Raw genomic sequence first — 15709 nt, 5'->3', positions numbered from 1 at the left:
TCACATACATATGAAGCAACTGAATATACCATGAATGGGTCAAGAGCATCTTCGTTCTCATTAGCTCATAATGAGGTCTTCAATATTAGATTTTCTAAATCTATTATTTTGACTTCTTGACTACTGCTTCAAAGGCTTTATGAATCCATGTGAAATGAAATCCTGACAACTTTGATCTTTTCTCCATTTATTCCAATGCTGTATATTGATCCAGTTGTGTGGGTTTTGTTTTTATAGTGAGCTATAATAGTTACTAAAGGTTACAGTCTTCCAGCTTCATCAAGTACTTCAAATTCTCTTCAGTTGTGGCAAACAAGGTGTGCTTCTACATATCACAGCCTTATTCCAATCCGGATGCCACACTCTTCTTCAAAGAATCCAGCTTCACAGACCTGCTTAGCATGCAAATTGATGAAGTATAGTGAAAGGATACCGCCCTGACCCATACCTTAATTCACTTCTTTAGCCCTTTGTTCTGTTCGAATGACTGTCTCTTGGTCTATATACAGGTCTGTGTGAGCACAATGAACTGTTGGTTTCCCCACCCTCACAGCGTTATCCATACTTCATTATGACCCACACGTGAGATACATTTGGATAGTCTATAAAACATAAGCAACATTTTTCTGGTATTTTCCCTTTCAGTCAACATCTGCCTGACATCAGAAATGCTATCCTTCATTCCATGCCCTGAGTCAGGCTTCAGTTTTGGAAAGCTCCTTGTCACTGTTCTGTTACAACTATTGTTGGATCATCTTCAGCAAGATTTTACTTGCCTATGACATAATGATATTGTCTGGGGTTGCACTGGGTGGGGTCACCTTTGGAATGGGTACGAATATCTCTTTCAGTCTGTGGCCAGATACCCGCCTTCCAAATATCTTGACACAGACTAGTGACTGCTTTCAACAAACCATTAGTTTGTTGAAACATTTGTTGGTATTCCATCCATTCCTGGAGCTTTGGTTTTTGCCAATGCCTTCAGTACAGCTCGAAACTCTTCTTTTGGTATCACTGGCTCTTAAAATGGTTAGACATCAGGCAGTTCTTTCTTGGTACAGTGGCTGAGTTTTGTCATATGTTGAAGCTTCTTGTATCCTTCGATAATGTCGAATGTTGTCATTAGATGTCATCAGCAGGCGATGTTTCCTTGTTGCACACTGACTGGGTCATCACAAATCGGAACCAACTCTATGGCAACTAACAACAAATAGAACACTTCAAAATTAAAATTTCTGGCTTGATATTATTGTCAGTACTTTCAGCTTGAGAATTTCTGATCATGTTCTTCCATTTTTGCTTTCCAATTCCAAGCCCCCACGTTTCATTATAATACTTTGTTTTCTCCAGCTGCCTTACATTTTTTTTCTGTTCAGATCCTTTAAGCCATAATTTCTTCCATTTGGTTCGCTACTCTATGTCCATGAGCATGTTTCAGTCTCTCCCCTGACATTTACTTTGTTCTTTACTTTTTATTTGTCCCTGATTTTCTGCAGCTGTTCCTTGTGATTTCGAGTCGTGCCCCATCAGCAAGTCTCCGTCCTGAAAGCTCTGCTCCATCCATGTCAATAAGCTTGACTGCCCCGAGGCAGCGCTTCCTCAGCCATATTCCGAGTGTCTTCCACCTGGAGCGGCTGCTCCTCCGGCACTGTCATGCAGTGCTCTGCTGTCAGTCATAAGACTGTTCGCTGATGAGTCTCTGGGAAGAGGACTTAATTATTCTTTCTTTCTGATGTGTCTTTTCCTGGATGCTCCACTGAGGCCTGTTTGAAATACTGAGGCGTGTTTGAAATACTGTTCGGATAGCTTCCAGCATCACAACAATAGACAAGGCACCGTAGCAAGACAAACTGACAGACAAGTGGTAGAAATGGATACATACAGGACAATGGTATTAGGGAGAATTCCATTCAGTTTCTCTCTTACCCACTATAGCCAGTTTCTTAACTCTTGAAAATACCTAAGACAACAGTAATAATACTTATTCTCTTATCTTGGTATCTGTATCTGTTATAACATTTATATTTACTTGTATGTCTTTTCGCAGAACATAAACTCCTAAGAGATGAGAAGCAAGCTTTATTTACTTTTCTCCAAGGGATTTACTTTTCTCCAAGGGTATCTAAAGGTCTAACACAGCACACAAACGCTGAATGAGTGAACATATATTCTATTAAGGAATATTTACAGACCTCACACTTGTCTTCTCTTATCCAGGAGGTACGAGATCTATAAAATGGCTGCTTAATAAATGTGTTGATGTATGCTTTTGAAGAATTTATCAAAATCAGCACATTTGAAGCAGATATATAAAATTGGACTACATTAATGCATGAAATGTACTAATCCAATCTCATGTTCAGCTCACTGTTATAGAATGCTCCGAGGAGATAAAAATCATGCATAAATTATCTAGTAAGTACTTATTTTTCTAGTCATACTTATTAAATATCAAATGGTAGAAATAATAGAATTGCATAAACCACCACACCAAAGCAAAATAAACAATACCCGGTGTAGGTCATGGTAAGTGACCCTGTTGTTGTAGTCAGGTGCCCTCAAGGGGTTCTGACCCAGAGCGACCTTGAGCACAACAGAAGGAAACATCGCCAGTCCTGCGCCCTCCTCACCACCGTCCCTCCGCCCGAGTCCACGGCTGCAGCACCGATAGCCTGACGCAGAGCTTCGAAACTTACCTCTTGGCAGAAAACTGTTTTTCCAGATCCTCGTTGTGAATGAGTTTCGTGTCTCCAAATTGCCATGACGACTGTAGGTCATAGTTTACATCAAGTCTGCACTGGTTAAGCGCTGCGTGTATGAAACTATATTCTCTAGTATTGGTGAAACAAGGTGACAAATAAGCTAAATAAAAAAAGGAAAAGTACATCAAACATGATTCAAAATAATCAAGTACTTGAAATTTTCATTAACATTTGAAAGCAAGAATTTGTTTAAAGTTCCACCAGGATAACACAAGAAAGTACTAATCGATAATGTAGAATTTTGTACATTTGATACAAATAAAAACAAATTGTGATTTTTCCCTGCATACTTATTAACGTAATGTCTTGGAAACCCAAAGGGACAGTTCTTTCTTGTCCTCTATAGTGTCACTGTGAGTCAAAATCCACTTCATGGGGGATCGTTTGATGGTTGGCGAGCACACATTCTGTATGATTTAAATTCTTTCAAATCTGTTGAGATCTGCTCAGAATTTTGTCTCTCTTGGCGCCCACATAATAATGGGAAAGGAACGTCTATTCTGCTGTTATAGGGTGACTGTTGTTAGGTACCACTGAGTCAGTTCCAACCCATATGACGTTATGCATCATAGATCAAAACACTGCCAGTCAGGCACCACCCTCACAATCGTGCCCATGCTTGAGCCCATTGTTGCAGCCAGTGTGAATCCACCTCCTGGAGGGCCTGCTTCTCTCTTGCTGCCTCTCTCTAGCTTACGAAGCCTGATGTCCTTCTCTAGGGACTGGTCTCTCCTGACCACATGTCCAAAGTATGTGAAACAAAGCCTCGCCATCCTGGCCTCTAAGGAGCACCTGGCGATCCTTCTTTGAAGACAGATTTGTTTGTCCTTTTAGCAGTCCATGGTACTTTCAATGTTCTTCCCCAGCACCATTCAAACACATCACTTGTCTGTCAGTTTGCTATACTGTTGTGGCTCGTATGTTGCTGTGATGCTGAAAACCATGTCACTTGTCTTTCAAATGCAAACAGGGTCACCCAAAGTGAACATGTTTCAGGGTTGCCTCCAGTCGGAGGAAGACTTGGCTGCCCATGTTGGAGGAAGTAGCCGCTGAAAACCATATGCTGTAACCAAATGTTCGGTAGGTGTAATCTACAAGTATCAGTCAGATCCGGCTGGCTGACAGTGTTAAGTTCTTCTCATTTTCGTGCTGATTTTTTATCCAGTGCTGCTATCAAAGGCTGCATCCAATGTGCACTGACGTCTTGAACTGTAACTCTGGATTCAACTCTTTCCCCTTTCAGTTGTGTCAATTTTGCTTTTTGTATAAGCACATTGGGAAGAAGCATTAGTAGTACAGTAACTTACATATTGACTTGCTAACTTCAAAGCCAGTGGTTTGAACCCACTGGTGGATCCAGGGAGAAAGATAAGGCTTTCTGCTTTCGTAAAGACTGAAAGCTTTGGAAACCCCAAGGTGCAGTTCTACTCTGTCCTACAGGTCACTATGAGTTGGCATCAACTTGATGGCAGTGGGTTTGAATTTTTATATCTTCTTGGTGAATTGATCCCCCCGCCCATCTTCTTTTCTCTCAATTTTATTTCACAAGTTACGAACACAGCTATTTCTGCTCTATTTTGGCTAGATTCGCAAGCCTCTAGTTTCCCAAAAAGCTTACTTTCAACTAACCTTAATATATTTGAAGTTGAGTGCCCAATCAAAAGTACAGAGTTGAATCATGCTTTACTACTAATTCTGCCAACATGTCTTTTAATTGGCATTTTTACACTTAATATAATTATATTTACATTGATCACGTACATAATTTACATTGATCATGAACCTAATTATTGATATATTCAGGCTGAACCTTGCCATGTCTATTTTTCTATTTCAGTTAAATTATGTTTCATTTTCTCTTATTCCCTAAAAGTTACTTGAATATGTTTACAATTACATCTTGATTTAACTATGGCATTTCTGAGTACAGTGGTTATTTAGTAGTAAAAATCTTATCTTCCATGAGGGGGAACTAGGCTCAATCGCTAGGCTTCAAATGCGGCCACCACTGTCTATCAGTGTAAGCTTGTATGCTGCTATGATAATTAACTGGTTTCAGCAGATCTTCCACATTAACATGGACTAGGAAGAAAGGATTGAAAATCTATTTCTGAGTATCAGCCAAAGACTACCCTATGAATCCCAATGGCTCCATTGTGTAAGTATGAATCAGAGATTGATTTAATGGCATTTTATAACACATGCTTAAAAACAATGTTTTTAAGAACCTTTAGCTTTGATTATAAAATTATAGATTCACATGAAATTGTAGACTATACCAGAGAAACGCCATGCTCTCTTGAGCTCGTATCCCCCACTGGTAGTGTCTTTCATAAGTATGTCATAATTATGTCACAATCAGCAAAGTGACACTGTTCTACCTTCAAAATCACTAATTCTTGTTCCCAGCTTCTCCTAGTTTCTTCTAACGAGCTTTTATTTTTCAGCTCCAAATCTTCTATTTGCTTCTTGATTATATTTTCTATTTCTTTGCTGAGATTGTACATATTTTTTGTTTCAAGAGTGTTTCCGAATGCCTGTTGCATGATGATCCATATTCTATCATGATAGAATGACAGATCATTCTAAAACCTGGGTCACCTTGTTGAGTGCCTTGTCTCATTCAAGCTGAGGGCTTCCTGGTTGTTGGTAAGATAATTGACTTTTAATCTTAGTTATTTTGGGTAATGTTATGAAATGCTGGATCATATTTAAATACTCTTTAGTTTTATTCCTATCATCCCAGTAGGGGAAGGGGGTGAAATCGGAGTTGTCTTTTTATCACCAGGCAGGGAATGAAGTCTACACCCCTCACTCCGTCTTCAGTAACCTGTGGGAGGAAAAGGCAGTCTTTTCCGGCTGGGATGGTGGAGGTCAAGGCCCCTCCTTTGCTTCCCTCAGAGGGAAGGGGCTATTCATCACCACAGGGCAAACCGTGCGAGGGAGAGGAATTCGCTCCTGTTGTGTGTGGTGAACAGTCCAATGTCCCAAGATGGCCTCCATTGGTTCTACAGAGCCCTGGTGGCACAGTGAGGAATGTGTCGGCTGTTGTGGGCATTCTGTAAAGATTTACAGACTGGGAAACCCATGGGGAAGCTCTCCCCTGTCCTCTAGGGGTATTATGAGTCAGAATGGGCTCAAATAGAGGAGTTTATTTTGTCACCACAGAGGCAGAGGGGATGCCTTAGAGAGCTGGGGAAAAACAAAACCAAAAACCTCACTGCCATTGGGTGGATGCGGACTCATTGTGACTCCCTGTAGGTTTCTACGGCTGTAACTGTTTGTGGGACCAGAAAGCCCAGTCTTTCTCCAGCGGAGCTGCTGCTGGTTTCAAAGGGTCTTTTCAAAGTCCAGATTCCCCACATGGTCTCCTCTAATACCGCCTCAGCAGGGAGGGGTGGGATGGGTGTAAACCTCAGCCCGTCTTTTGATAAAAATGCGGGGCCATGGTCTCTCTCCCTGGTGTTTGCAGCAGGAGAATATTTATTCTCACACAGATTTCTGACTTTCTAGACCGTTTCCAGTTTGCAGGAGAGCAGGCCTTTCTTCTCTGCTGTTGGTCTGTCACTGTTGCCGTTTCTGGTTCGTGGGCTTCTCCAGCATCCAGATAAAGCTGGTTAGTTAGACATAAAGAAAGCCCAGATAACTTACTACTATGTTGTCCCTGAAGTCCCAGGGTTCAAAGCTGGGTCTGTTATTTCTCTGCATTTTAGTTTATTTTAGGTGTATTTGGTGGGAGGCATAGGAATAATGTGTCTACTTCCTCTTATCTGGGATCAGAGGTACATGTATGCGTAAAGTATTAAAGATCTCACTTAAAACAATATTGAGTCAAACAGAAGATAACATAAAAAATCAGAGAAATATAGGAAGAAATATTTTTAAAATCTCCTCTTCCATAGAACTATTACCTTTATTAGCTTTCTTTCTGATCTTTGGAATAGTGAATTTCTTCAGAGGATTGACTTCTAAACCAGTAATTGATAGTGTTTCACTGGTTGAGTCCATTTCCCCCGGCTTGTGTTTAGCAGTCTGCTTGTGTTTAGCAGTCTGCTTGTGTTTAGCAGTCTGCTTGTGTTTAGCAGTCTCTTTCATTTCCATTTTTTTACGGGCCTAAAACAAATACAACATTGTTAAAACAAGTCAATAAATATAGTGGCAATAGCAGCAAAATCATTGAAAAATTCTTGAAATGAAAATAAATATTCTTGGTTACACTGACAAGTTTCAATATCAACTTGTCAGCTATCCAAAACAGAAAATGAAAGCATCACTTTGACTTTTATGTTGTTGTTCCAGCTGCTCCCAGTAACCCGTGTACGACAGAACTCGTCATTCTTGTACTTTCTAACCGAACTGTGCCTGCAAGTGAAGCCATGGAAACGGGGCAGTCAAATATGTTTGGGCTCCTGAAAGACTTCAAACATAGGAACTTTGATAAACATTTGGTAAAATTCTTGTCAAATATTCTAATGTTTTTGAAGTATTTTTCTTACCTACTTCTTGTCACCTTAACATCAGAATCCCTGGCTAAAATCCTACAAAGTTAGCAAACTTAAAAAAAAAATCATTTTATTGGGGGCTCTTATAGCTCTTAGTACAATCCATACATACATCCATTGTGTCAAGCACATTGTTACATATGTTGCCATCATAATTTTCAAAACATTCTACTTGAATTTGGTATCAGCTCATTTTCCCCCTCCCCACCCTCCCTCCCTCATGGACTCTTGTTAATATATAAATTCTATTTTTTTCATGTCTTACACTGACCACTATCTCCCTTCACCAACTTTTCTGTTGTCTGTTCCCCTGGGAGGAGGTTATATGTTGATCACTGTGATCGGTTTCCCCTTTCTCTCCCCACTTTCCCCTTCCCCACCTGGTATCGCTACCCTCGTTATTGTCCTGGATTACCTGTGTTGCGAGCTCTTATCAGTACCAGTGTACTTGCTCTGATCTAGCCCGATTTGTAAGGTAGAATTGGGGTCATGATAATGGGGGGTGGGAGGACATTGAAGAACTAGAGGGAAGTTGTTTTTGGTTATTCTGTGATTCCCAATAGTTTGGCAAAATACTACAGATGTAATCTAATTAAATGTAACGTAAGACTACTTCCATAATGAAATCTAATGTAATCAGTGGACCAGCTCAAAGGGGAGTCCCCTTAGGGTGTGATGCGGTGCCTCGAGAGCAAGCATTGATGGCGACTAGGAGCGCTGCCAATCTTGGGATGCAAGCCTGCAGAAGTCTCTAGCCTGCTGCCTGCCCTATGTGTTTTGGATCTGATAGTCCCTTTACTCTCCCAACGCTGTGAGCCAGTAGTTGTAACCAGCCTGTTGCCTTATCTACCAATTTTGGACTTGTATGTAAATGAATACTTCAAATCAATCAATTTCTCTTTTGACTTCTCATTAGTCCAGCTTCTCCAGAGACCCCCCTGAACAGTTATAAATCAACCATTTCACAGAAACCTCTACAGCTGGTGGACAAAAACAAATTAGCCATCAAAAATTTCATGGTAGCACTCGACCTGGCTCAAGACAACAGCATCACATTATTCTAATAGTAAGATTTTGACTTTTTAATGCTTTATCAGAAAATCAAAGTAGTAGTTCTCTTCTTCCTCTCCTCCCCTGCTTTTCTATTCTCCTTCCTCAGTCACACAAATGTTGACTCTTAATGCTTCAAGTAGGTTTCCGAACAGGTTATCAAAAGGGCAGCTATGACCTTCCACACAGAGAAATGTATCAAAACCTATACTTTCCTACCATTTTACCAGTGTGGGCCTCCTGATACTCACGCAGAGTTCAAGCACTGAATAACAATCCAAGCCAGGAGTTACCTAGGTTCTACAGTGACTCATACAAGACAACATTCCATAGGCGGGTCACAAAGGACTGCCTACCAATCCCAGACTCCCCTCTGTCCTTTATGAAAGGTGAGCTTACAATTTCCCAGTCAGACATGGATCAGAAAACTAACAGAAACCAACCACACAGTTATTTTCGTTGCTACTTCATCACTGTAATTTTGCTACTGTTATGAATCGGGCAACCCCTGTGAAAGGTTCACTTGACCCTCCAAAGGGGTTGCGACCCACAGATTGAGAACCATTGGTTTAGCCGGTTTAGCCCTTGGTTTAGGTGGTCCTCCAGGGTTCTGGATGAGCCCAGGTGAATGGATAAGAAAACAGTAAAAACCTCAAAGATATCTGTATAACCCATGGCAATGCACTGTCTTAATATCAAAGAAATGAATAATTGAACAAACAAGCAAAGGAACCCAAATCAGAAGAGTTCTCCAGCAATTAAAACTTATTGCTACAGGCTGTAAAAGTCTATTGTGATTGACTGCTTTAATTTAAGCCATTTAAAAATTAACAAAACAACATTTCTAGAAAATACATAACTTACCAAAACTGGTTTAAGGGAAAATGAGAACGAATGATGCCATCAACGTTAACCAAACCCAAACCCACGGTCATCGTATTGATTCCAACTGGCAATGAGCTACGAGAGTGCGTAGAACTGCCTCTGGAAAGGCCATTGGTAACTCACCTTTAAGAGCCCTCTGACGCTGTGACTCTCCTTGTTTAACAAAGAGCAACAATGCCTCCAGCTCAGGGCCCTCTGGCCAATAAAAACTCTTGTGTTTTCAATGTATAATTATTTTAAATTTGTGTAAATCATACCAATTTCCCATTTAATTTCTTCAAAATATAATTATGAAAAAGGTAAATTATTTACAATATTAAAATTATCATATCAATAGCATGCAGCTAGGGAAGTAAGCCACCTCTCTTCAGGTAAGCTCAGCAAAGTGTTCCCAAGGATACGGTGCCAAAAAAGCCTCGGAACTTTAGTCACATAAATTTTGAGTTCTTCTGCAGAATTCTAAATGAGGCAAGGGATTACTTCTGATATACAAGGTTTAGTCAGCTGATATACAGGATAAATCACATTTATACTTAAATAGATTAAACCAAGAAGAATTCCCCAATTAGGGCTATAAAAGTAAAGATAAACAATATTTTACTTCAACTTTCATTCTACAGACCAGAGAATGGCAAATTATTGTAGCTTACAGGCCAAATCTAAACCTGTATATGTAGGGCATATGAGTTATGAGTGGTTTTATACTTTTTAATGGCTGGGGGAAAGAGCAATGCTTAATTACATACTTTATGGAGCTTTCATTTCTGTGTCCATAGAACTTTTATCGTCACACAGTGATGCCCATTCCTTTACCTACAGTCTATGGCTGCTTTCTGTTGTAAGAGCAGAGTTGAGCAGGTGTGACAGAGATCCTATGGCCCACAAGGTCTACAGGAATGAACTTTCCAGTCTTTTACAGGTAAGTTTGCCAACCTCCATTAGAAAGGAAGCAATTTAAGCATCAGAGAGAGCTTGGATTAAAACTAGGCCTCATGATTCCCACTCCAAGACTCCTCCCTCCCATCTTTTCGATCATGCGAAACCCCTGTCCTCTGAATCTTTCCCCAACAGCATTTTAACACACGGGAAAATCCTCATTTCAAAAATTAAAACTTGCCGGCATAGCATGTGTCCTTGTAGCTCACTTTCAAAAATCTTCCGTCATCAATTTACCTAACGGGGACCAGCACAGGCGTCAAGGGTCTGCACATCAGCCTGGTGGTCTCACAGGGCTATCTCTGGCGCATAACTAACTTGGCCTTTACATTTGCGCCTCATGACCAATCTGGTTTTAGAATAATACAGCCTTCCTCTGACTTCTATGACTTCATAATCCTGGTTTTGCAGTTCTTAATCAAGTGGTGCTGTGCCTGTTAGTAACTTATCCATTTCTAATTGGCTTTTAATACTGTCTTAATTTTCATTCATCTATAGTATATAAAAAGAAAATATACATTAAAAAAAAAAGGAAAAACTGTACAAGAAATCTAAACGCCATTTGACTACCGTCCCTACCACTACCAACATCAGCCCTGGTATTATTATTCCAACCAGTCAACCAGACCTTATGAGTTGTTCCCAGAACATTTTTAAAAAGCAGTAGTCACTGTGCCACAAGGGCTCTATACATCTGTACACATACATCTCTCTATAAAATCCCTCTAAAGCAACTTAGTCTCATTAGTACCATGGCCACTGGCAAACACAAGCCCCTTACCAAGGTAGCAAAAAAAAAAAAAGGAACCAAGAAGGAAGCAGCTGATCCGTTTTTGTAAGAGAGAAATTAGAATGGCGAGAACGCATCAGCTGTTGTTCAATATGAAAAGTACTGGGAAAACATGAGTCACCGAGGCTCAAGAACCAAAACCACATCTGCTGGATTCAAGGGTCTTGAGGGTGCCCTGCTGACTTGCGGAATAATCAAGTAACATTTAGAAAATTCAAACTAATTACTGAGGAAGTTTTAGGTAAAAACTGCCTGACCAACTTCCATGGCATGAATCTTACTCGTGACAAAATATGCTTCATGGTCCAGAAATGGCAGGCCACGATTGAAGCTCATGTTGATGTCAAGATGACTGATCTCTCTGTGATGAAGAACACACACTTGTAACATGTAATCATCAAAGAACCAAAGGAAAGACTTTGTCTGTGGAGCAAAGTCTACATTGACACATGCCCACAACGGATGACTAAAACACAACGCCGAGACTGTCAAGCGCCTTATGGACTGGACAGAACTGAAGACACGATGCTTAGCCGTTAATCAATCCCATACAGATTACTATTTCACAGCACCATTAATATCAAGGAGAAGAAAAATCGTTTTCACATTAAAGAGACTTTGAAGACTATGAGGAAGGTAGGAGCAGAGGGTCCAAAGAAACGGAATGGATAAGGAGGACAGATGGGAGGGTGGTAGGGGAAAAAAAGTTGAAGAGTCACATACAATGGGGGTGTACTAGGATACTGTCGCTGTTCTTCCTGATGTGATGGGCTGTGGCTGTGCAACAATGCATAGGCTGTTTTTCACTCTATATATTACACCCACAAATAAAGGGGAAAATATTAATAAACAAAATAGATTAAAAATTATACTTTTTAAAAAAAGAGCAGATTCACAGCCTTGAAAACCCTCCAGTTTCCTTACTCTATCAGACCTAAACACTGGTTTGAGTGGTGATAAAAAGAGGCAAAGTCAAGATAGATAACCCTTCAGAAAGAGTAACAAGCGTCCCCTCCCCCGAAAATAATTTGTTCCAAAGGACGACATTGATTCTGCAGCTCTGGGAGATGGACATATCTGATCAGAGCACATGGGAAAAGATGAAGGGGCAGGAGCAGAGAGTGGAACACAGCCTGGCCCACCAGGCCGTGATGATGATGTTCCTGAGTAGAGCAGCCAGTCCACAGAGAGAACAACATGGCTGGCCCTACTATGAGACATGATGCCCCTCAGTGGCTAAGGGCGATACAGGGGACAGCACCGGAGACACAGTGTGGGAATTGCACCTGACCTGATCCCACCACACCGAGGCAAAGCACTGGGGGAGTGCAGCGGAACAGCAAGGGAATGGAGTGGCAAGGTCCCCAGGGAATACTGAAAGTGGACTTTGGGGCCAGGGCGTGGTGCCCCAACAGACTGGACTGGAAAATGCTCCTAAGGACCAGCAAACGATCCCTGAACTAACTACAAGCTTTTCTCTTGTGAAAAAAAAAAAAAAAAGAGTAACAAGCGTAATGGTTCCCTGAGGGTTTGAGAAGAGAGATGGGGAGCAGGGGGGAATGGGGAGCTGATGGCATTGATGACTGTATAACCCCACTCAATGGGATTAAACAACAGAATTGTAGGTGAATGGATATATTGGATTGTGTATGATATAGCAAAAAAGGAAAAACCCAATCGAAAACCTATCATAGAAAAAAAAGAATAAGGGGTACTGGGGGTTATGGTAGGGGGAGGGAGGGGATAAAGGAGAGCTGATATCGAGTTCAAGAAGAAAGATGTTTTGAAACTGATTGTGGTAGCAATTGTACAATATTGCTTTATGTGATTGAACTATGGAATGCTACGATTCTGTAAGCACTCCCAATAAAATGAATAAATAAAAATGAAGAGGAAAATTAAAATTATTTTTGTGTTTGTGGCACAATGCCGAACAAATAATAAAAACACAATAATCAGAGTTGGAAGACCACTTATGCTCAGCACCAGCAGGTCCACTTTCAGGAAGAAAATGATGGAGATCAAAACCCAAGAGGGTCAGACAAATGACATGTAAGACATGGTTCATCAGTTTATTTCACACAGCATTGGGGAAAACATAGAACAGGCTTGCCAGTCTGTTTACGCTCTCCATGTGGTGTTCATCAGAAAAGTAAAAATGTGGAAGAAGCCTAAGTTTTAAATGGGAACACTTATGGCTCTTCGTGGTGAAGGTGGTAGTTCTGGAAAAGCTTCCTGCACAAATATGCATTTTATCTAATTCTTTAACCTCCGTAAACAAAAGAACTGAAAACTAGAATATCGTGATTTTAATGTACATTTCTGTCATTATTCGTGAGGCTGAGCAATCTTCTTTTACTGTGAACTATGTTTCTAAACTGTCTCCACTTCTTCTCTCCTTGTGGGGAAGCAGGTCTTTTAGTTAAGGAGTTTCAAGAGCGCTATCCAGAGAAGTAGTTTTTGTCTGTCATTAATATTGAAGAGTTTTGCTTTTTAATTTTTTTGGCATATTCCTCCCATAAAAATGTAATTTTTGTGTACAGTGGTTTGAGTTTCTTATACTTGCGTCTACACTATCATCAGTAGTGGATTCGAGTTCAGATGATTCTCTACCCTCTGACAGGCTTCAAACTCACTGCCATCGAGTCAATTCCAGCTTAGAACAACCCCATCTAGGGCTCGGAGGCTATAAATCCTTACGGGAGAAGATGGCCTCATCTTCCTCCCCAGGAGCAGCTGTTGGGTATTAACTGCTTACTTTAGAGTTAGTAGCTCAATGCCTGGCCCACAGTCATCCTTAACCCTTGACATTGCAGATGTTAAATTTTGACAGCTTAGTAAGTGGAAATGAAAGCCTAACTATGCAGTCTGAGGAACCTTATATTGGTCCCTACAGAGTCAGAGTAAGGAGCCCTGGCGGCATAGTAGAATGTGTATTGGGATGTTAACTGCAAGGCCAGCAGTTTGAAACCTCCCACCTGCACCTTGGGACAAAGATGAAGCATTCTGCTCCTGTACAGCTTCACAGCCTCAGAAACTCATAGGCGTCATTATGAGTCAAAAGTCACTGGATGGCAGTGGCAGGGACAGAGCAAAAACTGACTTCATGTCAGTTTTTCAAAGGTTTAGAAGCCCTGTGGGGCAGTTCTGCTCAATAGCAGTGGGTTAAGTTTTGGTTTTGCATTATTTGGGGGAAATTCAAAAAAGTGGACAAAATTAATTTGCAAATGCTAATAACCATTTAAAAAGCAGCATAAAAAACATTAAGAACCCAATCAGATGTCACTTGAAAAAGATCCAAGGAAAAAAACAATATAAATAACATCATAAAAACTCAATGTTTTTCTTTCTTTTAAAATATTGCTTCTCAAATGTCAATAGAAATGAGGAACAAAACAATTTTTAGTGTAACTTTATGACAGAATCACAAGCTACAAATATGATGTACAACATCAGCAGGAAAATAAACCCTTACTACAAAATGTTTGCTGGTTCCTGGCTTACAAGATAACAAAGAGAATGCATTACAAACCAAGTAGATAAGAAATATGTATAAATATCCAAATAACAGACTTCTTAGTAAAATAATTTTTTTTAAGTTTAAAATTAGAACACAATTAAAATATTTCTTTCTGTAAAACTAAAGATAAGGGGACATTTGCCCATTTCATATTTATAAGTGTATGAAATTCAGCAGAGCCAATTATGAGGGAGAGATAAAGAGCCCCGCGGCCCGGGTTCCAGTTTATGTGTGCACTGGTTTATTTCAAGCAGAACATGCAGACAGAGGCCTGCGATGTGCACATGGCTGCTGACCGCCTTCTCATTGACATATGAGTCTTAGGTTCATTGGGGTGCTTTCAAAAAGACCCATCAAGCTCTTCCTGTAGTGGCCTGAGGGTGACCGGCCAACTATTTTGGCCTACTCACTTGACCCAGAAAGCCCTACAAAATCCTGCAATTCAAGAGGGTCGAATCTCGGGGTCCACTTCAAGAACACCCGTGAAACTTCCCAAGCCGGCCATCAAAGAAAGGCACGCACATCCCGAAAGCCACCAAATACTTGAAAGAGGTCACTCTGCAGAAGCAGTGTGTGCCCTGCCGACGGTGCAATGGTGACGTTGGTAGGTGTGCCCAAGCCAAACAGTGGTCGGTGGCCCAAAAAGAGTGCTGAATTTTTACTTCACATGCTTAAAAATGCGGAAAGTCATGCTGAGCTTAAGGGTTTAGATGTGGATTCTCTGGTCATTGAGCTCATCCAGGGGATCAAAGGCCCCAAGATGCGCCGCTGGACTTACAGAGCTCATGGTCGGATCAACCCATGCATGAGCTCCCCCTGCCTCACTGAGATGATCCTGACTGAGAAGGAACAGATCGTTCCCAAACCAGAAGGGGAGGCTGCACAGAAGAAAGCGGTTTCCCAGAAGAAACGGAAGAAGCAAAAATGCATGGCTCGGGAATAAATTAAGCTTAAAATCATAAAAGTTAAAAAAATCCCATCAAAACAGTGGCTTCTGAAGGCATCTGGCGGGCCAGCTGACTTTAAGGCAGGAGTCAGCTGGAAAAGGTGATGGGAACGGTTTTCCTGGGATTCCAACGGGGTCATACTGCCAGACATCTCGACGGTGGTAGGCTGATGTCGGGTTTACTAGGAGAAGTGAAAACTGCATGATTGAGACAAGCAGAAGAGTTGTGCTGAGCATTTTTTTGCATCACGAGTGTTCAGCTCCTGGGTCTTCAAGCGCAGCCAGGACACGGCATTCGGCCTACAGCGTTAATCTTGT

At 41.0% G+C, this 15709-nt stretch overlaps 1 protein-coding gene and 1 pseudogene across 1 annotated transcript in view; one reads left to right on the top strand and one right to left on the bottom strand.

Annotated features, from left to right (window-relative positions):
- Nucleotides 1-6863, bottom strand: part of TEX15 (testis expressed 15, meiosis and synapsis associated) — a 32457-nt gene extending 25594 nt beyond the window's left edge. The window contains exons 1-3 of the mRNA XM_075557229.1: nucleotides 6828-6863; nucleotides 6674-6779; nucleotides 2697-2862 (exon numbers count right to left, since the gene is read on the bottom strand). Coding sequence (XP_075413344.1) covers nucleotides 2697-2862; nucleotides 6674-6779; nucleotides 6828-6863 — 308 coding nt within the window. The remainder of the gene's footprint in view (nucleotides 1-2696; nucleotides 2863-6673; nucleotides 6780-6827) is intronic.
- Nucleotides 6864-10073: 3210 nt separating this feature from the next.
- LOC142455505 (large ribosomal subunit protein uL22 pseudogene) lies at nucleotides 10074-15388 on the top strand (annotated as a pseudogene).
- The last annotated feature ends 321 nt before the right edge of the window (nucleotides 15389-15709 follow it).

Source organism: Tenrec ecaudatus, chromosome 8 (genome assembly GCF_050624435.1).
Source record: "Tenrec ecaudatus isolate mTenEca1 chromosome 8, mTenEca1.hap1, whole genome shotgun sequence".
Taxonomy (NCBI): Eukaryota; Metazoa; Chordata; class Mammalia; order Afrosoricida; family Tenrecidae; genus Tenrec; species Tenrec ecaudatus.
This window is presented reverse-complemented; position numbering and strand designations above follow the sequence as displayed.